We start from the raw sequence: 21,528 nt of genomic DNA on the forward strand, positions 1-21,528 counted from the left end.
CCCTTTTTTGTTCCATCAACTCTTCGTCTTGGAAAGGAATTGAGTCTTTTTGTGGTATAGGAAGATCTGAAGGATTAAATAAATAAATATATCCTTAATCTGAAATACACACGTAAGCAGAATCAGCCGTGATCAGACGTTGGAATGGATGGGGGGAGACGGACATACCATGTGAGAGTGTGTGGTTTTCATCTCCCCCCTCCTCGCCTGGCGAATTGTCAGGTCTCTCGGTTTTGCTCGGGTTTCTTCCGGCGGCTGCGTGGGCCTTACCCGCGACCCGGCCGGCGCCTTGGGTTTTTCTTTTTCTTTTTTTAAGCTCCCAGAGAGCCTTTGAGGGGTCCAGATCCCGTGGACACCACTCAATGGTCAGGGGGTTGTGTGTATGGCTCCCCCTCCTCTAAAGGGGCTGGGGCACAAAGAGCAACTCTGCCTTTCCCGCAGTTTCTCTTTCAGAAAAAGAACCCCAGGCCCGGCCATTGTTCTTTTTCAATGAAGGGGACCTAGGGTGACAACAGAGACCTCCTCTTCCCCACACTCACCACCCACCTCCTCCCTTAGTCCGCCGAAGGCCACTGCTGGGGATACATTTTCGGCCTAGGTTCTTGCGCCTGACTTTCCTGTCTAGGAGATCATAGGATCCAATATCATTACTATCTTGGTTGTCTTCTTTGTATTTCTTCAACAATATTCCGTTAGGTCGTGAGTCCCCGCGTCCCTGGACCCCATTTTCTAGTTCTAATAGTGCCTGTTCAGAAACATTGCGTTTGGATACCAGGGGGATCAGGATTGCAGATAACCGCATTTAGTTCCATGGAAAGGGAATCAAACAACACAACTGGCCACCTTCCGCCTCTGAATATTCACCTCTTATATTCTGAATCACCCTGGGTTTTTGAGTATGGCCATGTTTCATCTTGAACATTTATCAAACCAGACTCTGCCGTTTCTGCTTCCGCAGGAGGACACACAGGCCGCCAGCACCCAGCTGACATCTGCTTGGAGAAGCCAACAGTACCTCCAACGCGGTATTTGCAAAAAGTGAAAACCAAAAATAAAAGGGCTTTTTAAAAAATAGAGTGTACACACACACACACACACACACACACACACACACACACACACACACTTATTCCCAAATATAATTTAGGGGCTCGAATTACGAAAGATAAAACATCTCTGCGGCTGAGCCCAGACCGAAGGCCTCACTGCTCAGGAGTTTTATTAGTGACGAGAGACAACGCTCTCTTTGGAGGCACGAGAAGGAAAGCACATCGTGCCCCTGCCCTTTTATCATTCACCAGATGATGCTCATTCTGTCCGTTTCCAGTTTAGTGACCTGGGATGTGGGACTGGTAAAGATCGCAACGTCTTGCCAAAGCCTGAGGGAGGCAAGGTCACGCGCCGCCGGGAAGGTGCAGTTCTGTGCTCTGGTTCGCCAGAAGAATCTGCTCTGTGGGGTAGAGACTTCAGAAGACCCAGGTGGGTCCTTAATCCAGAAAATCTCCACCCCCAGCGCGGCTCTGGCGATGCCAGCTTTGCCTCCTCTTCCCGGGTCCTGGAATGTCAGACTTGTTGGTGGGGAGGTCTTAAGAGGAAACCCAGGAGGCGGGTGCGTTTCCTCTGTATGGGCCACTCTCTCGCCCGCGGTTTATTCTGAGTAGAGGCTGCAAAGGAAAAAGCTAGAGATCGGGGACGAATGCTGGAACATTCGCCCAGGCCTTTCACCCCCACCCCCACCCCCACCCCCGCCAAAAAGAAAAAGAGAAAGAGAAAAAAACACCACCAAGAAACCCCACAAAAAACAGATGGCTGGGCCAGGACTCCTCCTGCAAGGCAGCCGGCAGCCGCCGCCTCCGCGCAGCTCTCCGGACGCCGGCCACCGTGTCGGATCAAATAAGGTCACCTAACACCCTGGTTCCAGATCTCTCAGTCCCCCGCCCAAGAACCTTTCTCTGGACACCTTTCGGTCGATTCGGAGAACAAAGCTTCCGATGCCTGTCTCCCGCCGTCCGCTCAGGAACCTGAGCGGGCGATTCCTTCCCAGCTCCTTTTTTTTTTCGGGTTTGCCCTCGCGCAAACCTCCTCCTGCCCTGCACACCTCGTCACCCGGGCTCGGAGCTTATGAAAATGTAACCCAACTCATTGCCAGAAGTTGTTGCTAATTAGTGGATAATAAACTTCTGTAGCCAGGGCACAAAAGTCTTTTAAAAGTGCAAAGGTGTTCTTTGTTATGGCATCAGAAAAGGGATTAGCATATCAATTGGACTGGGGGGACCAGACAATGAACCCTCCTCCCCCTCCGCCGCCCAGAGTCCGCCGCCCGCCGCTGACACCTCCTCCTCCCCTTTCTGCCCTTCCTCCTCCTCCTCCTCCTCCTCTTCCTCTCGCGGCTCCAAGAGCTGTCAAGGCGCGGCTGGGGAGCGGGCCGGGCCGCGCGGGCAGGCGCAGTGCGAGCCTCCCGCCGCCCACCAGGCCGCGCGGCCTGCGCGGCGCCCTCGCCCTCGCCCTAGATCTGCGCCCAGGCGCGCGGCGGGGGTGCGGGGGCGCGGAGCCCGAGCGCCGCAGGTCCCTGCGGCCGCGAGGGTGCGGACTGGGCCTGTCCCGGCAGGGGGGCCTCGCGCGGCCCCACGCGGCGCCCCCTCCTGTAAGCCCGCGCCGTCTGCATCCCCAGGGACGCGCGAACCCGCAGCGGCGGCTCCACGCCTACGGCCATGGGAGCCGCGGGCGCCCATCCTCCTGCGGCCTTTCTCGCCGACCCACTGACCCCCGGGCCCTCGCTTGTCCGCGTCGGGCCGCTAGCGAGCGTTGGGGGCCAGAGGAGGCCTTCAGTCTCGAGGCGGCCGTGTCCTCGGGGCTGAAGATGCGCCCGGCTGGTTCCGGCGAGAGGTGCCAGCCAACTGCCCGCTCGGGGGAGGCGGCCGGGGCGGCCCAGGCCTAAGCAGGCCGGGCCGCGTCTCGGTGCCACCTCGCCTGGGTCGGCCGCCCCCACCCGCAGCCCCCCGCCCAAGCCGGCCCTGAGGGAGCCTGCTTCCCGGGCGGACGCCAAACTCCGAAAGCCTGCCCCGGGCCATGTGCAGCAAAGCAGAGCAGGAGTACGCCTCTCGGAGACAGACACGCGGCCCAGGCCTGCGGGGCCCCCGCTCCCTCCGCGCCCCCGCCCGGCTGTGTGGGCCCTGGGCCGCGGCGGGGCAGGGCCCCCGGGGCTCGGGAGAGGAGTAGAGGACCGCGCGGGGAAGAAAGGCGAAAGGGGGAACTAGCAGCGACGGCGCGCTTCGCTTGCCGGAGACCGAGCCTGACCCGCCACTTGTCGGCCTGCCTGCACCCGAGGCGCGCCGGGCCGCTCGCCTCTGCGCCCCGCAGCCCCCGCCACCCCGGCCGGGAAACGTTTTCTTTTTTTGTTTCTTCTCCCCTCCCCCCTTTCCCCTTTCTCCCTAGAGGCAGCTTCCGTCCTCTAAGTGCATTTGGGGGGGAAAAAAAAAAGGGAAATCTCCGGGCTCTCCTTTTCCATCAGTCTGGTCTCCTCCTAACACTGGTGGTCGGCGAACAAGCGCCAAACTCACACAAGTTTCCCCGAAAACGAACCGCTTTAACTGCCGGGAGGAAAAATGTCGGGGGAAAGAGTGGAGGTCGGTGTTCCCTAAATGCAAAACATCAGAGAGGAATGTGAAAAGAGCTTTACTTTCCCTGCGAAATCTCCATTGTTGCTTGGCAAACAATGGGAGCCCGGGCGACTGTGGGGCTGTGAGAATGAATAGGCGATCCGCGGGATGTGTGCGGGTCAGTGCTTGGGGTCCCGGGCCTAAAGCCCCTTTCTCAGCTTGCCACAATAAACCAGAGCAAGGTTTAGTCTTTACTGGGTCACTGGCCATCCTCTATTATTCAACACTTCACAACAAAAAACACTTATTAATCAGCGCTGACCAGAGGCCCTTTTTGAAACAAGAGAAGAGGGGAGAGAGGAGAGAGAGAGAGAAAGAGAGAGAGAGGGGGGTGAAAAGAAGATTGAGAAGCCCTGGACAGATCTTTCTAAAGCCAGAGCAACCATAGGGTACTTTCCTCCAGTGGCCAAAGTTTATTTGACACAACAAAGTTTCTAATCAGGCCACGCAGACGTGGATTTCTCCTCATTTGCCTTACTCCCTGTCTCTTCCTCTGAAGATTTTGGAGACTTTGTTGCAAGGAAGGATGGCTTTAGGTCAAATTGCTAAGGCCTGATCTTAAAGATCTAATTGCTATTGGAAGAGAGAAGCCTGTTTCTCAGCTGGGCCTCCACTCAGGAGATGGCGCAAGGAAGACGGTCCAGCTCTGCTCTGGGCTCCCTGCTGATGGATGAGGTGTCAGGCCAGTAGTCATGTGAGGACTGCTTTCCAAATGGTATGAGCAGTAGTCAAATGTGGTACTTGTTGGTGATACTGAATGCAATCTGTAGATTTTTCTATTTCATGATGTTTTAGTCTGGATCTATTAAATGAATACGATCAAAAGGAACTGATTATTCCTACGCTTAGACAAGAATTTAAGAGAAAGAATGTGCTGAATAGTTTTAGAGAAGAAAATGGTTCAAAATGTTTCATACCACTAAAATCAGTGGGTTCTCGGCTCAACTTTGATATTTTTTGCAGAGTTTATTTGATGTTTGTAACCTAATTGTGTTTCTTTCATTTATCTGGTTACATAATTATGAGCACATGCTCAGACATATATGGACGCTCATATACATCAAAGTGAAGTGCTACATACGTCAGCTGCATGGATGAATTTAATCCATTTGGAACTTAGCTCTACATTTTTGATGGCAAAATTTTGTCGCTTTTTTGATTTGGGGTTGGAAGCCAATATTTCTTGGTTATTCTGTCTGTTTTACATTACTCAGGTTGTAATTTAACCAAGTGAGCAAAGCTCTTTTGTAATGGCTGATGTGTACAAGTGAACGGAGGCAGCAGATATTGAATCTTGGTTGTCAAAAGACATAAAACAATTATTTTCCAAAGAAATAGAAGTGAATGTCAAAGCAGTATTCTTTTAAAGTTAAAATTTCGTTTGTGTGCACTTTTGGATTCCTGGGTAACATAACTAAGCATTTCACTTGTTATGATTCAAAGAAGCCTTTAAAATGTATGTACAGGGGACTGTGAGTTCAGCAAATTAAGCTGTAGAACTAGATGGCTTGGTAATGAAAGCAAGAAGGCAGAATTACTTGGTAGTAAACTACACCAGTATTTACCAGAGTTTATGTACTAAATGCAAAAATGGGTTGCATGGTTTGGTCTCAGGAAGTGTTTTACTTAAGCTGCCTACTATTTGAGATTGGCTTTTTTATGTAGAAAATATTGTGTTACTCAGATTTTGCAGAGCTCAACGGTTCTTGCAATGGAGTAATCAACTGTTATCTGAATTATTTAAAGCCTGGGATTAAAGGCCTTGGAGTTGAATGCTGACAAGCTCTCACATGTAGGCAGGGGAAAGTTAAGTATTCTTTTCTTTCTGTATATACCTTGAAAATAATTTGGTCAAGTGTGGTGAATTATTTTTAAAATTTATGCATAGGAACAATGAATAATTCTTTTTCAAATTGTTTTCCAAATGAGCAAATAAGACTATTCAGAAAAAGAGTAGGAATCTGTTTAATGCATAACAATGTGTCACCTAAAATGCATTGTTTTTTTCTTTGGGGGGGGGACTATTGTTTAAAAAACATTTTTGCTGTAGAAGTCTCCACTGTTTCAGAAAATTGTTTAGGGTGTGGACACAGAATATATTCATTCAACAAATTCATTTGTAGAACATGACAACTTTATGTCATGTTTTTCCTTTTAGTATTTTGGTTCACTTCCTAACTTGCTTAAAGGAAGCACTATTCCATTGTGTGTATATTTTTACTTGTAAACTGAAGGTATAGAGTAAATGGAACTAATCATTCACAGAGTATCTTCTAAGTGAATTCTACTGAATAAGCAAATAGTTGAGAAAAGCTTTAATCATAATATATAATACATTGAATGTGCATATATATAACCTCACAGAACACGTCATTTTAACACATATTTAAGACTCCAAACACTTTTCTTTCTGTCTTTCTTTCATTTTTTTCCCTAAGAAATTAAGTAAATAGCATTGTAATGACATTCCCTTAAACATACCAGTGAATTTGTATGGAAATTGGAATAGCTTCCATATTTGTCAAAGGAGAAAAGAATAATATGTAAACATTATATTCAGCAAGCAATAGAGAATTGCTATTTGTTGATATTATTTAGCATGGAAGCAATACTTATTACATTTGGTATATCTTTATGAAGTCCTTGTTATTCCAAAGTACATTTATTCAGTACCACATACATACTGTTGTATTTTTTATACAACAATGAAGAAAATACATCTGTAACAAAAACCTAAAAAGTAATATATTTAGCACATCACAAAAATTACTTAATAAGTATCTAAGTCATCTATATCCTGGAAAAAAATATTTTGCCTTGAAAAATCCTTCTAGACATTAAAAAAAAAATGGCACGGTTAAATAAATCTCAACTACAAAAGGAAACAAATATCTTGATAGAATTTGTGCATCTTTATCCAAATGAAGGTTAAATAGCAAATCCTATAGCTATAAAATGAAAAGTATATGCAATATGGTGAGTTTATTTTGAAACATATTCCATTTTTTGCATTTGTTTTTCTTCCTGACATGCCTATAATTCAGACATTTTTTTCCATCTTGACAGAATTTGTCAAATTCAGTTCAAATTTATATCAACATGATCTGACAAAGCAGAGTATTGATAGGTTATCATGAAGTATAAATGTAAACTCTACCAAATGTTGCTCTAATACATGCTGCTTTTTCTTTCATCTAAAAATAAATCAATGTGGTTTTTCGTGATAGAGAGAAAGTAAAAAGGAACTGATAGAAATTGGACTTGCCCTCTATGATTTGCCCTGTTGCCAAAGAATTCTGGTTAGTTGTATAGATCTAAGACTTCTGTGGAGAGACTCACCCTAGTACTTATTTATTTATAAACTTCCACCTCACTAGAGATTCAAAGTTATATTTAGGAAACTAGAACCTCACACAGTATGTGTTTATTTGACTCCTCAATTTAAATATTTCACAAGTACACCAAAAGTAATTTTTAATGGAAAATTTTCATTAGGTTTACCTGCATTTCATCTAAACATTCCTGGTATATTTCTGTATATATCATGACATTACATCTCATTTTTGGGGAAACAAAGGAAAGTCAAGCTTCTGAATGAAACTTTACCCCCAATATTATTTCCATAGATATTCTTAGCTTAATATTTCCATCAACTAATTGCATTTTGATACTGCAAAGTCCATTTTGGCTTATATAATAATTTTTCACACAGAAATCTATCTGTTTATATAACCATCTGTGACAAAGCATAGTATTCTAGAGAATTTCACAAAAGGCTCCAAAAGTATGTGTGTAAACTATTTAAATTTCTATGCTTTGTGGATGTTTATTATAAGTTTGAAAGGAATTATTCAGCACTCTCTTTATGGTAATTTTTTAATAATGAAAGCTAAGTTTTAGAAATGCCTGCAAAATAAAATATATACAATGAAACACTTCTGCACTTGGATATTTTACCTTGGCACTCAGAGACTGAGTCTATAAAATTGACAAAGCATTTCTTTGAATTAAGGAGGAGATTTGGAAATACTAAAGGAAACTAGCTGTGTTGAGGTTATGGCAAAGAATTAAGGTGTTTTTGTTTGTTTTTGTGTTGTTATGGATTAGAATGTAGCTCAATGTCATTGAACTCCTGTAGTTCCCCTTATATGTTTTTTTTTTTTTTTCTTTTGTGGGAATACTAATGGGGGTAAGGGTGTTGGAGAGGAGGGGCTGGGCAGTAGAGTCTATCGATCAAATAGAGTTTGGGTGGTGATGCTAATGGTACTGAACCAGTCTCCCTGTGTCAGGAAAGGATCCATTTTTCAAGCTTTTCTTTCTCTGTCATTCTCTTGTCTCTCCACTCAAAGTGTCTAAGAGATCCCATGAAAATTACGCTGTGGTACAAATCATTTGTTCTGTACCTGACGACAGGTACAAGAGGCAGGAGAATGACTCGGGTCTCACATCAGGACCAGCCCTTTACAATTCATGCTAATCTGCAGCAATATAATGTTATGTTTTATGTATGTGCATGATGTTTTATTTCCCAGTAGTTACATGTACGTTGCATGGATACTATATTTAAAATTAAAACCTTAAAAATGAGAACATTTACTTGAACATATTTTGTACGAAAAAAGCATTAGAGGGGAAAAGGTCTTAGCTATGGGGAAGGAAAAAATACATAACCATGAAAATATATAATTATACTGCATTGCAATTAGCTTTAATCAAACTTCAGTTTTTTGAAGACCACAGTTAAGTGAAGTTTATGAATATCCCAAGAGTTTTTCTAGATACTCCAGCTTCTTTTAAAGGCAACTTGTATAAAACCCGCCAACTGAAACCTCATTCTATCTCAACTGCTTTTTATCCCAAGGTGCTTCTGTGGTCCCCTGAGGCCCAGAGATAAACAGGTTTGTTTGTACGTATACATCACCACAGAGCCTAGCCAGGGCAAGGCATTCTGGGGCCACCTGGGAGGAACTGAGATTGGGGCTGTGGGGCTGGATCAAAAAGGCTGCTAAGCTTGACACAACAGGTTCCCTGGGCTTTTGTGAAGGACCTTGCTCTCAGGAGCACAGCCACAGTTTCTTCAGAGGGGCAGGGTAATACCAATTTCATGCTTTGGTAGGGACCTGGGTTTGCTAACATTAATACTAATGATTCCTACAGCTTTAAAGGAAGTGAGCGTTGTGATTAAGCTTTCCTTTTCACTCTTTTTTACCTCCTCTTCTTTCTCTCCTCTTTCTCCATCTCTTCCTTCTTCTTTTCTTCCTTCTATCTCATCTCAGACTGTAGTGACACTGAAGGACATCTGTCCTTGTGGACAGATGCATACTCTGCTATTGGTTGATTTGCTTTATTAGTTACGTTTTAAAACTGGTCAGGTAAAGGCTGAAATGAAGTGTCTTCATTCATTTTTTTTCTATTTCTTTCTTCTGAATGTTCCATTCTTCAAAGAAGCTAAATGTCTTAGACTAGTTTTACTTGCTAAGCATAACTCATCCTGGAGTCTGGAGGTCTGGCCAGTGGCAAGGAGAAGACTAAATTGCAGGTGTGGTTTTCTTCTAGGGTGAGCTTAAGGTGGCCCGAAGTTTAGTAATCTGAGGCACATCTCTGAGAATGCCAAGCACAATCTTAAACCTTTAAGAATTCTTATTGTTTTAGAAGTTCTTCTGGATCTAAAAAGAAAGGGAATGAGTTGCCCTTCCTGGATGATTCTATTTTGATCATGTCCCCATCCCCTTCTGGAGTATGTGTATGGGTACATGCAGAGAGAGAGAGAGAGAGAGAGAGAGAGAGAGAGAGAGAGAGAGAGAGAAGGAGAGAGGACAAATGATGGTAGGGATAGTTGTTGAGACATGGGAATGGCCTTGTTTAAAGTTGGAATGCAGAGGTATATAAACATCGTCATCAAGGACTTTTTAGAATAACAAATTAATCAAACAAACTAGGACAAATAATCATGCAATTTTATGTCACTAGTTTGGAAAGGTGCTTCTAGAGATGGATCAAGAGATAGAATGTCAACTATAATTTAATATATATGTAGTCACAGGATGTGAAGTACAGCATAGGAAATAGAGTCAATGGAACTGTAACACCTATATATGATGTCAGAGAGGTAGTAGATTGGGGGAGGGGCGTTATCACTTTGTGAGGGGTGTAAATGTCTATTACATTGTTTTGTACACCTGAAACTAATAAAAAAATAATAAGTGAATAAAGACACAATCCTCATGGCAGAGAGAGAGAGAGAGAGAGAGAGAGAGAGAGAGAGAGAGAGAATAAGAAAACTCAAAAATCTGAATTGCCTGGGAGATAGTAGAGTTATTGGGTTGTAGGAGATGCTGTCTGTTGTGTCCTCCGACCTTTACGTTAGACTGAGGGAAGGTGGGAAGAAAAGAGAAGTGAAATTTGGTTGGTTTTCCTATATGTCAAATGTTCTAGCAGGCTCTTTCACAGCACATTATTTCATATATTCTCACCGGAACCCTTGAAGGTAAGGATTAATTTTCCTTCATTTTAGAGATGAGCTTTGAAGCTCTGAAGGGTTTTATACCCTGACCGGGGTTATATAACCTGACTAGGTTATATAGGACCAGATCAGAATTCAAATAAGCTTGTCTCCAGAATCTGTATTCTTTTTCCTAAACCAGAAAAATCCCACAGGATTTATTTTCTTTACATCACTGATGACAAAAGTAAGTATTTAATCACCATGCATCTTCCAGACACATCTTTCTCTATACTCTCCTCCCTGTGGTTATTTCATACTCCGTCATAGGGTCAAGTGTCTTATGCTTTCCCATACCCTTCTACCCCAGAGATCTGTGCTTTGGCTCACACTGTTTAGTCTGCCCACAATGCCTTTACCAGAATGTTACCTTGGGTTGCCTTTTATTCACATGGGTGTGTGAACTGATGGGTTTGGGGTCAAACCTATTTGTATACGGATATATACATGAACTGGTATTTTATGTTGCATTAAATAGTGAAACAGAGAAATTGGTCAAAGGCAGTAGCAGTGCTGTTTTCCAGAAATTTCATTTGGGGATGTGATGATTTTTTTTCTCCTTCTTTTCTCAGTTCTTTAATATTTATTTTAAGAAAGCCTTTTTTCCCTCTCTCTTCTATGTCATATCTTAATGCACAATCTAGCCATTTAAATCATATGTCTGAAACTCCGTAGGCTCGAGCTAGTTCTTTATTGAGCTAAGGTATCATTTAGTAGCAGAATTAACTCTTTCAAGCCCTGAATTCACTATGTTGCACTTATTAAATATTTGCTATTTAGTGCTTAATTCGCAAAGAAAGGAGAAACAAGAGGATGTTACTAATATATCTATATTGCATGGAGTTTTCTAGATAGGAGTATACTTTTAATACACTGAATATAATTTTCTGCTTCAGTTTTCTTATCATGAGAATAATAATCCTCATTTTAATGGGAACTGTAAAATTTTATTAATATTGGTAAACACCTTGAGAATGACAAATAATATCACATATATAAATAAAAATGCTAAGTTGGAAAACATTTGAAGTTAAAGTAATGCTTCTATTTTCTTATAGTTTCTTGTTGAAACATTATTTTTCCTGCAAGATTCTTATGCTAAAATCTTTATATCACTATTACTCATTTACAAAGACTATTTCTGAAAAAATAAAGACCTTAGTGTAAGTAATCTAAGAATTCCTTTCATTGAGCTAAAAATTCAGAGGAAATGTAGGTTAAGAAAGGTAGAGTAGTACTTTTAAAAACGAAGTGTTTTGGTGATTAAAACGATTTAGTAAATGAAGATGGGAATATAAAAGATAGAACACTAAAATATTATATAGTGGTATTGGGACAGGAATTAAACATTGAAGATCACACCACGTATTTGCTTCAAATATACATATAGCCTTGGAAGTTATGCTTTTGGATATAAGTTACTGTTTGTAGTACTGCTCAAAATCAAGGATTGCAGGTTACTATGGGGAACATAGGAGAAGAAACAATAAGGATACAGACTCATTTTAATTCCCTCAAAGTAGTACTGTAATGTCAGTGGCAAAATATTAGTCCAATAATCATTAAAGCCTGAGTTTTATTTGTAATCGAATGTAAGGTGAACTGGTGTAGCTTCTTGATTTTGATTTAATTTCTTCATCCCCCAAATGGAGATAAAATTGCTTACGTGCAAAAGAGATAGGAAACACTAATTAATAAATGAGTTTGGACATTGCCAATAAGTTCTCTTTTCTTAATTCAGTTTTCAAGCTACAAACTCAGACATGCTGAAGAGGCAGAAGTCCTGTGTTTATATGTAATGCACCCCGATATTTGGGTTGTTCAAATGTGTACCTAGCAGATTCAAAACACAGATGAGTCTCTTGGAGGGCTTAAAGCTGGTTTGCAGCTAACCAAATCATAGTTGAACTTTTTGTAAACAGCACTGAATTCTACTGTTTCACCTATGAGGCTTAAGGTGTGTGTGTGTGTGTGTGTGTGTGTGTGTGTGTGTGTGTGCATGCACTATGTATGCAGTTCCTTTTGCCCTGTAGAAATATAGAAAAACATATTTAGGGAAATAAATGTATATGCCACATCACAACAAATGTAAACTAGTGCTTATCTCCAGTTTCTAATACGTATGCAGCGTGTAGTACTGATGGCAGCATCTGCCTGTGAATTAGCAGGCATGGGTTTAAATGGGGCTGGTTGTATCTGACCTGCTTAAGTTTACGTGATTGTTTTAGGTTTGCCGGAATTAACTTATCATAATAGTATCATCTGTAGGGAAATAAGTGAGACCATGTGATAGCCTTCTAGGGTAAATGGGTTTCCCAGGTATGAGATGTCGCAGAAAAGGTCAAGGAGTCAGGAGCCCCCATTTCTAAGGCCTGGCTCCACCTCTAACCAAATGGATGAGGCAAGGGACAGTGCCCGTTTCCTCAACTGTAAAATGAGTGCACTGGGTCAACATCATGCTCCCCTAATCCTGCAACCCAAATCTCTTGATTCCTAGGCTAACACCCTCCCTGTTGTTTTACACTATCTTTCCAAAAGTGTTTCCATGGGCCAGGAATCAACTCCAGCCAAACTATGTGGCAGGGAGTATTGCCTGCAGAGAGCTGTGTACATATTCAATAAATACATGTTGCTTGAAATACTTGATGATTAATTAACCATCTAGAGAAAGCCTGTGATCAATGCTGATGACTAAGCCTTAATGGCAAAATAGTTAAAATTTATTGACTGCCTCTAATGTGCCAGGCACTTTATTTGCAGTTTGCATATGATATCTCATTTAAGCAATCATCCAGGAAACACATCTAAATCTTCCTGGAGAGTTTTGACATTATGGTATTATTGGCTATTCTTCTTAGGGAAAGTCCTTTCTGCTGGATTTGTTGGGAGCCTTCTTCATAATGTCATTTGAAGAAATTCAATAAAGGCAAATGGATTTGCATTGAAAGAAAGCAGGGCTAAACACCCACAGAAAACTCAAACTAAGGCATTGAGTGTATAAATTGCATCTTGAAAGCTCTAGCCAACATCATGTTCAAGCCAGAGTCTTTCTCATCATCCATGGTTCTTAGCCCTCTCTGAATATTTAACTAGGAAAGAAGTGGGGTTTTAATAAATTCTGCCATGTAAATGTCTTAAGAATGCATTTTCTCCTCTTTATCCAGGGAGTGATTGTTTTGGTTCAGATACGCATGGTCTTTCTTGTGGACTGTGATCATCGCCTGCTCATTGTTCTCCCTTCTCACCCTTTTCTAATCTACTGTGTTTTCTTGCTGCCAGGCTGTTTCCTCACACTAAAACTGATCATGTTCAAAATTCTTCACTAACTCCTCTTGGCGTCCTACCCTTTTGCCACCTTTGTCCCAAGAGGAGAAAGCGGCCTCATCCTCTGGTTTCTGTGTACTTTGATATACGAGGTCTGACAATTAAGTTCGTGAACTTGTTGTGACAATGTTGCTAACCTTTTTTGATATCAGAGGGATTATTTATTATGAATTTGTACCAACTGGGCAAACAGTTAACCAAGTTTATTATTTTGGAAGTGCTGAAAAGACTGTGTGAAAAGGCGACCTGAACTTTTTGCCAATAATTCATGGTTCCTGCATCACGACAATGCACCAGCTTACAAGGCACAGTCTGTGAGGGAGTTTTTGGCAAGTAAACAACTAACTGTTTTGGGACACCCTCCCTACTCACCTGATCTGGCCCCCAAAGACTTTGTTCTTTACCTGCATGCAGATAAAGGAAATATTGAAAGGAAAACATTTTGTTGACATTCAGGGCATTAAGGATAATACAATGACAGCTCTGATGGCCATTCCAGAAAAAGAGTTCCAAAATTGCTTTGAAGGGTGGACTAGGCACTGGTGTCAGTGCATAACTTTCCAAGGGAAGTACTTTGAAGGTGACCATAGTGATATTCAGCAATGAGGCACGTAGCACTTTTTCTAGGATGAGTTCACAAACTTGATTGTCCAGCCGCGTATTCTTCTAGCAAGTATGCTATGAATGTCTCTCCTATTGATTTGTGAGTTTTCTTTCTATAATTAAACGTCTTTGAATCATATCAGTGATTGACACATTGTTAATAATTGTTGAAAGATAAAAGAATTGGGGGAGCCTGATCTATTTTCTGTGTTCAGTTGAGGCGATGTAAAGACTCCCTTTTCTTTCTGTGACTGTCATCTTGGCCACCAACAATAGGCTAGATAGAATTTTAATTTTTAAACTTCCATTTCTTCTGGTCCACAAATATTTTTCTCTGAGGTAGGACCAGTTCTATGTTGTTAAGCCAGTTATGGAGTTTCTATCTCACCGGGAATTCCAGCATCTTATGGCTTCGTTCCTTTGTTGATTTGTAAGTCAGTGTACTTCTTTTTCTAGCTGCTATATTTAGGGCAGGATAGAGGTAACCAGATTGATGAAAACAATTTGGGACCTCAAAGTATAAGCAGTAGATTCAGAAAGAGCTAGTTTCTAATGATGATTCCATCATCTATTAGTTATGTGAACTTAAGTGAATTTCTTAACTACTCTGAACCTGAATTTCCTTTTCTGTCCAATGGAGATAATTCCTAGGTTATAGAGCTGTTTCTGACATTCAGTGTTATGATGCGTGCAAAGCACCTAGTGGAGTGCCTGACATAAAGTAGGGTCTCATAATAATAGCCATTATTATTATTATTATTATTATTATTATTAGCATTTAATGCTATGCTATAGTGGGGAGTAGCATCTCAAATCGCTTTTCTAATCCATTATTTTGTTTGATTCTCATGAAAATCCCAACCCTATGATTTTGATCCATGAAAGCAACCCTATTTGGTCAAGAGACAGTTAGGCAAGGCCCAGAGATAAGTATTTCAGGATTAATTCTTGAAAGCCTGATCCTCCTCTCTGATAGTAAGAACTAAAGTATCAGGGCCAAGATTACCCTGAGAATCAATGCTGAATTTTTAGTCCCAAAATAAAATTTGAGCCTAGGCTGGTACAAGAGGATTGCAGGAAGCGAGGCAAGGGAAAACGTTCTTAGAATGACTTTAATGAAGATGAGTGGAGAAGGGAGCAATGGAACCTTGCTAGAAGCCCTAAAGAAGCTTCTCGTACCTGTAAAACCTGGAACTCTGGGACTTAGGATTGTCATGACCCAGCGAATGAAGCTAATGGCTAGGGTTTTCAGGAGCCTTTTATACTTAGAAGAGATAGCCAAAGGCCTTCTAGCATCATGGTTATTTATTCAACTTTCTTACCAAATTCCTTCACCTTGCCACACTTCCTGACATCCCATGAAATAGGGACCTGCCGTTATTATTAGGTTGGTGCAAAAGTAATTACGGTTTTTGCAATTATTTTTCACCTATTAAACCACAATTACTTTTGCACCAACCTACTAATAAGCCTCTTTTCACATACAGATGTGCAAGAGGCATCTCAAAGTTAACGTGTTCAAAACAGGGCTCTTGAGTTTCCCCCTTCCCTGAAACCTACCCTCTGCCAAATCCTCCCAGTTTTCCCTCTTAGTAAACAACACACCCATTCACCAGAAAAACTTCAGAATCCCTCCTGAATTCCTGTCTTGCCCCCTATCCATCTATCAGCAAACGCTATCAGTTCTATCTTCAAAGTATTTCCTAAGTCTGATCACGTTTCTCTACCTTTACCACTATTATCTTACACTGAGCCACCATCATTTCTCTCCTGGTCTACTGCAATAGATTTCAAACTGGTCTCTTTATTTCTACCCTTAACTTGCCTACTCTCCAACCACAGCCCATCCTCCAAAGAGCTGCCAGAGTGAGCTATTAAAATATAAATCAAATTGCAGGGCTCCATTGCTCAAAACCACACAAAGCTTTCTGTCACAGAATAAAATCCAGAGTCCTTGCAATAACCCACAAAGCCCTACATAATCTACCTACCACCTATCCCTTCTAGTTCCTTTCTTTTTTATCCCCACTTACTCCTTTTCAGCCATTCTGGCCTTCTTATTCATGAACCTTGTATATTATTAAACGAATGGAGTTACCCTCTTAATTTGATTCTAATAAGTTTAGAGCTAAATTTTTGGTTTATCTCAAGTAAGACTATAACAATACACATTCTTTTTAAATTACTAATCTCATTTCTGGCTCAGCCTTACTCTTTTGCTATTATTTTCTATTTTTTAAAATCTTTATCAATTAAAAATTAAACATAACTCTTACTGCCTTTCTTATTATGAAATCTATACATGTTTATGATAGGAAAATCAGAAAATACAATAAAAAAGCACAACCATGCTCTTACCACAATACCCTCCATTCCAATCCTCCCGTGACTCTTATTGCGTCTATTATAAAGCTCAAACACCTTGACATGAGTTGAAAATCTTGGTTTCTGCTTACCTCCAGCCTTATATCTCAATTATCCCTGTTCTCTTGGCTACATTCTGTTCATTCTTCAGGTTTCAGTGGAAACGTTAGGAGGCTTTCTCAGATAGCTCACTGATGAGCCCTCTGACCTCACTGAATCCTAGCACTTTATTGTAAGATGATGTTCTTGCCCCCTATTGGAGGACAAAGGCAGTGACTTTCTTCTACTTCATTGTATCCACAGCTTTAGCTTAGTATTTGGCCCATAGAAAAGTCTTAATGAATATTGATGACTGAGTGAATAAATCATTGGATGAGAAGCTCTCAATGGGGGAGGTTTTTTGCAAGTATCTGTCCAGGGTTTACTTTGTATGATAAATATTTTATGCGAGGTGGGCATAGAGTAGGTGTGAATGATAAAACACGAGTCAATGATATGGTTGGAATCCTTTCTCTTGGAGTACACCCAAATAAGACTCAAGATTGCCAAAGCCCTTCCTTGGACAGGGGTTCTCTTCAGTCATCTTCCTCTTAGTGCTATTCGTGAGAACTATGAGTTTGAGTGCTGGAACATGGCAGAATTGAACAGAAAGTTGGAGGACCAGAACATGAACTTTGCCATCATTCTAATTGTATTGACTTGCAGTATTCATTTTATTGATTTCTAAAATCAATGGTGTTTTCTTTGTGTCTATAGTTGGTTAGCAACCACGGTGAGCTTGCAGCAAATTTGTGGCTATATTTTCAGTCTCAGTCTTTTATCAGGATGGTGGAGATTTGGCTGAAAAGTAATCTCTTTCTGAATGAATGAAGTAGCTTTCATTAGGCCCTGCCATATTTACGGAGCAGTTAAATCTTTGCTCGGGGTGGGAGTGTTGGCGGTGGCACTATTTCCAGAGACACAATAATGTGTAGGGGTGGGAAATGCAGAAACTTCTGGTAAATAGTTCATTTCTAGTTTCCTGATCTTTTGTAAAATGGTCCAAATTATCTCTTTTATATGCAGATGATTTTTATGAAAATGAGAAAGAAAGCAAGTTGAATTTAGACAGATAACTCACAGGGTTTTACGTTTGGCGGTCACTATGATGAAACTGATTTCGAACATCATTTTTTCCAGTTGGACTTCCTGTGGACACAAATTGAGTATCCCCATCCAATAAGCAGATATTTGCTTTCTTCTTTTTTTACTACAAATAATTACTATTTGGTGAATGACTATCATGTGTCAGATAATCTTCTTAAACAGCAATCTTCAAACAACAAGGTAGTTGGGTGTTTCCACTCCCAAATTACTAATGAGTAGAAGAAGGAGCAGGGATGGCAAATAACTTAACCAAGATCACAAAGCTGAGCTTCTACTCATATTTCTTTGACTCCAAAATCCCTGCTTCTACCACAAGAATCTAGGAAGCATGATGGAGTTGTCCATGTATGATCTAAAGTATTTAAAAATACTTAAAGGGAGCACTTAGAGAGTTTTTTCTCTAACATGTGAATTTGCATTATAGATTAATGAATGAGTCTATTGTGAAATTAGGAAAAATTTCTCTTGGAGGTGAGAGCAGGTGCTTTGGTGAGAGAAAAAAGTATGATAAAATTGTGACATGCTTATTGACTCTTAGAGCAGGAAAAATTGTAAGAATAATAAAAAGGAGTTGAAAGGTAAGAAGTGAGAGTGGACTATAGATCCCTTGAGTCCTGTGGTTGATTAAGGAGACAGAATAAGACAGGAAGTAAAAAGGAGAGCACCCTAGAGGGCAGATCCTAAAAGCAGGCTTGGAAACAGACCCTGGTGGAGCAGCCAAAGGGAATAAGACAGAGACGCTACAAAAAACACAGAATACTTTGATCAGGGGAGTGTGGCCCAACTTAGAAAACTTATACCAATTATGACTGATATGAAGGGTGATGCTTACAGAGTGGTTATAGATTCTGCTCTATAACCAGAGGCAAACACGGCTTTTCCTCCAATGACCATAGAGGGAAGAAACGAAGGTAACAAATACTGAAATCTGATGTAGGGCCGGTTAGCAGAAGTTCAAGTAGACTAGACGAAGGCCAAGGCCTAATTGGCTGGTCTTCCAACACGAGAGTAGTAACAACATTTAGCCTCCAGGGAAGTTTGTTGACCAAAAGACAGACTTCAAGATAAACTGGCTACAGTCTCTGTCCTGGTCTCAACAAGATCACCTTGTGAGGGGCAATGGAGGAGGGAGTGAAAGAGAGAACCACGTAAGCAGACAAATCACAGAGAGTAGAGTGAGCTATATAATACGTACATAGGCATAGAAGGTACATTGGAAGTATAGAAGCCGTCAGGACTCTTTGACTAGAAACACACAGAAGCTATCATGTAAAGTCCTAAGTGTTTTAGTATTATGAACAAAGTGCTGTGTACAGGCACAGTTACCGCAGAATTAATTCTTCTTGGTTGTAAGGCAAACATCATTGAACGGGATATTTGAGAGATCTTGAAGTATGAGATTTTCTCCAGGCAGAGAAGGAAATTAACTACCAAGAACAAAAAGGAGGGCTTTGTTGCCTTGTTCCTTTACAGAAAGATTCTAGGGATACAACTATAATCTATTCAATCAGCCAGAAAGAGGCTCTCAAACCAAAGAGTCAGCCATATCTTTCTCTTTCAATTATTATTAAAATGATCCACTGAAAGCAGTTGTCCAGCTCCTGTGACTGTTAAGCTGATAATGATGGGTTTCTTTGTACAAGCGTATTTTGTTGTGGGTGTCTATTCTACAGATAAAGCATAGTGGAGCTCTAACTTCATCCACTGGTGGTTGGAGGGAATTCTGTCTCTGGTAGATGAGAGGATCAAACATGGGCTTTCTGAATACATGTGTCTGTGTAAGTAGTGGTGCATATATAGGAGGCAGAGCCTGGGCAATGCCAAGATACTGAGAAGAGGTTGTGACTCCTTCTACCTGCCTTTGGGCTTCTTTAGCCACCTTCTCTTTGGGTCCTTGTGGGAAGGCTGTGCTGGCCTGGTGTTTAGCTGATGGTTTTTGCAAAGATCTGGACTCAGCCTACTCCACCTCTCACCCACAAAAGACCACATTGTAAACGAAAAATTAAATGAGACAGTTTCCTCTTCCAGAGATAAGATTTTAGTCTTCCGATTATTTTCTGTGGTCTAGAATATAGTGTAGAACATGTCTAGCTGGTTTATCATAGCATCTCGACAGCTGCCCTATGGTGGGAAAAGTCAGGTATATTATGTACCCGAAACTGTAGAAATGTCAGCATGTGCTACACTGATATATTAATTCCAATAGTGGTGATTCAGAAATACATACTGCATGTACACCATATGGGCCTTAAATATTTATGAAACCTAAAAGTCACAAAAACAATTCTTTAATGTAAAGGTTAAAAATATATTACTATAATTTTTCATGTACTAAGTTTTAGGCATTTAATTTTTTAATTTGCATATTATTACCAAAAGGTACTTATAATCTTAAAAAACTCAACTTTTATCGATTACCTACTCTGCAAAAGACACTGTGTTAGGCACTATGGAGGAATAAAAAGAATGCCAAGAATTTGTCAGATTCTTATGTAGTTTTTCCTATGTTCTATTTTTACCACCCATTGAGTGGTAATTTTTCACTGTGGGATAAGAATTGGAAAAAAGAATAGAAAAATCTCAAATCAGTCCATTCTTTGCTTTTTCCAAGTGAAATGGCCTGTAGGGAAAAGCAGAGCTTGGGAGGAGATTATGAAGCAATGATTGTAAAAAAGGTATCTTAGAATTAGGAAAACAACACTTAGAAGCATGTCTTCTCAGCTTGGTGTGGTGCTAGAGTGATTTGGGATATTTAGTCTAAAAGTTCAGGGCTAGTAACCCAAAAACCTGGTTTCTAGCTGTAATTCTGACACAAATTACTTGTATCTTAGTTTCCTAACTCACAAATGAGAGACTGATTAGATTGTTTTAAAATTTAATGTCATAAGGATTATTTGTCTTTACATATTTACAATGCAGACTTTAGGTGACTGAGAACTGGAATCATATCTGTTTTGATCACCATTGTATACCATGTACTTAATACAGTTCCGGGCATTCAGCCATACCTCAGCGATAGTGGGGGTTTGGTTCCAGACCACTGCAGTCACGAGAATATCTCAATAGAGTGAGCCACATGAATATTTTCCTTTCCCAGTGCATGCCAGTTATGTTTACACTGTACTGTAGTCTATTAAGTATGAGATAGTATTATGTCTAAAAATGCATGTACTTTAATTAAAAAATATTTGATTGCTAAAAATGCTAACCATCCTCATCTGAGGCTTCAGCAAGTCATAATCTTTTTGCTGGTGGAGGGTCCTGCCTCAGTGTTGATGGCTGCTGACTGGTCAGGACAGTGGTTGCTGAAGGTTGGGGTGGCTGTGGCAATTTCTCAAAATAAGACAACAATTAAGTTTGCTGCATGATTTGACTTTCATGAACAATTTCTTCGTAGCATATGATGCTGTTTCATAGTATTTTTCCTATAGGAGAATTTCTTCCTCTTAAACCCAGCTGCTGCTTTATCTAGTAAGTTTACGTAATATTCTAAATACTTCGTTGTCATTTCAACAATCTCCACAGCATCTTCACCAGGAGTAGCTTCCATTTCAAGAAATCACTTTCTTTGCTCATCCATAGAAGCAACTCCTCATTCGTTAAAGTTTTATCATGAGATTGAGCAATCCAGTCACATCTTCAGGCCCCACTTTTAATTCTAGTCCTTCTGCTATTTCTACTGTGTCTGCAGTTACTTCCTCCGCTGAGGGGTTGAGCCTCTCAAAGTCATCCATGAGGGATGGAACCAACTTCTTCCAAACGCCTGTTAGTATTGATATTTTGACTTTTCCCCATAAATCCTGGGATTCTTAATGGCATCTAGAATGGTGGATCTTTTCCAGAAGTTTTCCGATTTACTTTATCTAGATCCATCAGAGGAATCACTATCTATGGCAGCTATAGCCTTACAAAATGTATTTCTTAAAATAT

The 21,528-nt window shown here is 40.9% G+C and overlaps 1 protein-coding gene across 1 annotated transcript in view; it reads left to right on the forward strand.

Annotated features, from left to right (window-relative positions):
* Positions 1-2,113: 2,113 nt before the first annotated feature.
* The window catches only part of LOC141568583 (uncharacterized), a 375,458-nt gene continuing 356,043 nt past the window's right edge, over positions 2,114-21,528 (forward strand). The window contains exon 1 of the mRNA XM_074318849.1: positions 2,114-4,374. Coding sequence (XP_074174950.1) covers positions 2,231-2,938 — 708 coding nt within the window. The 5' untranslated portion in view covers positions 2,114-2,230 and the 3' untranslated portion in view covers positions 2,939-4,374. The remainder of the gene's footprint in view (positions 4,375-21,528) is intronic.

The sequence above is a fragment of the Rhinolophus sinicus genome, linkage group LG14 (genome assembly GCF_036562045.2).
Source record: "Rhinolophus sinicus isolate RSC01 linkage group LG14, ASM3656204v1, whole genome shotgun sequence".
NCBI classification, from domain to species: domain Eukaryota; kingdom Metazoa; phylum Chordata; class Mammalia; order Chiroptera; family Rhinolophidae; genus Rhinolophus; species Rhinolophus sinicus.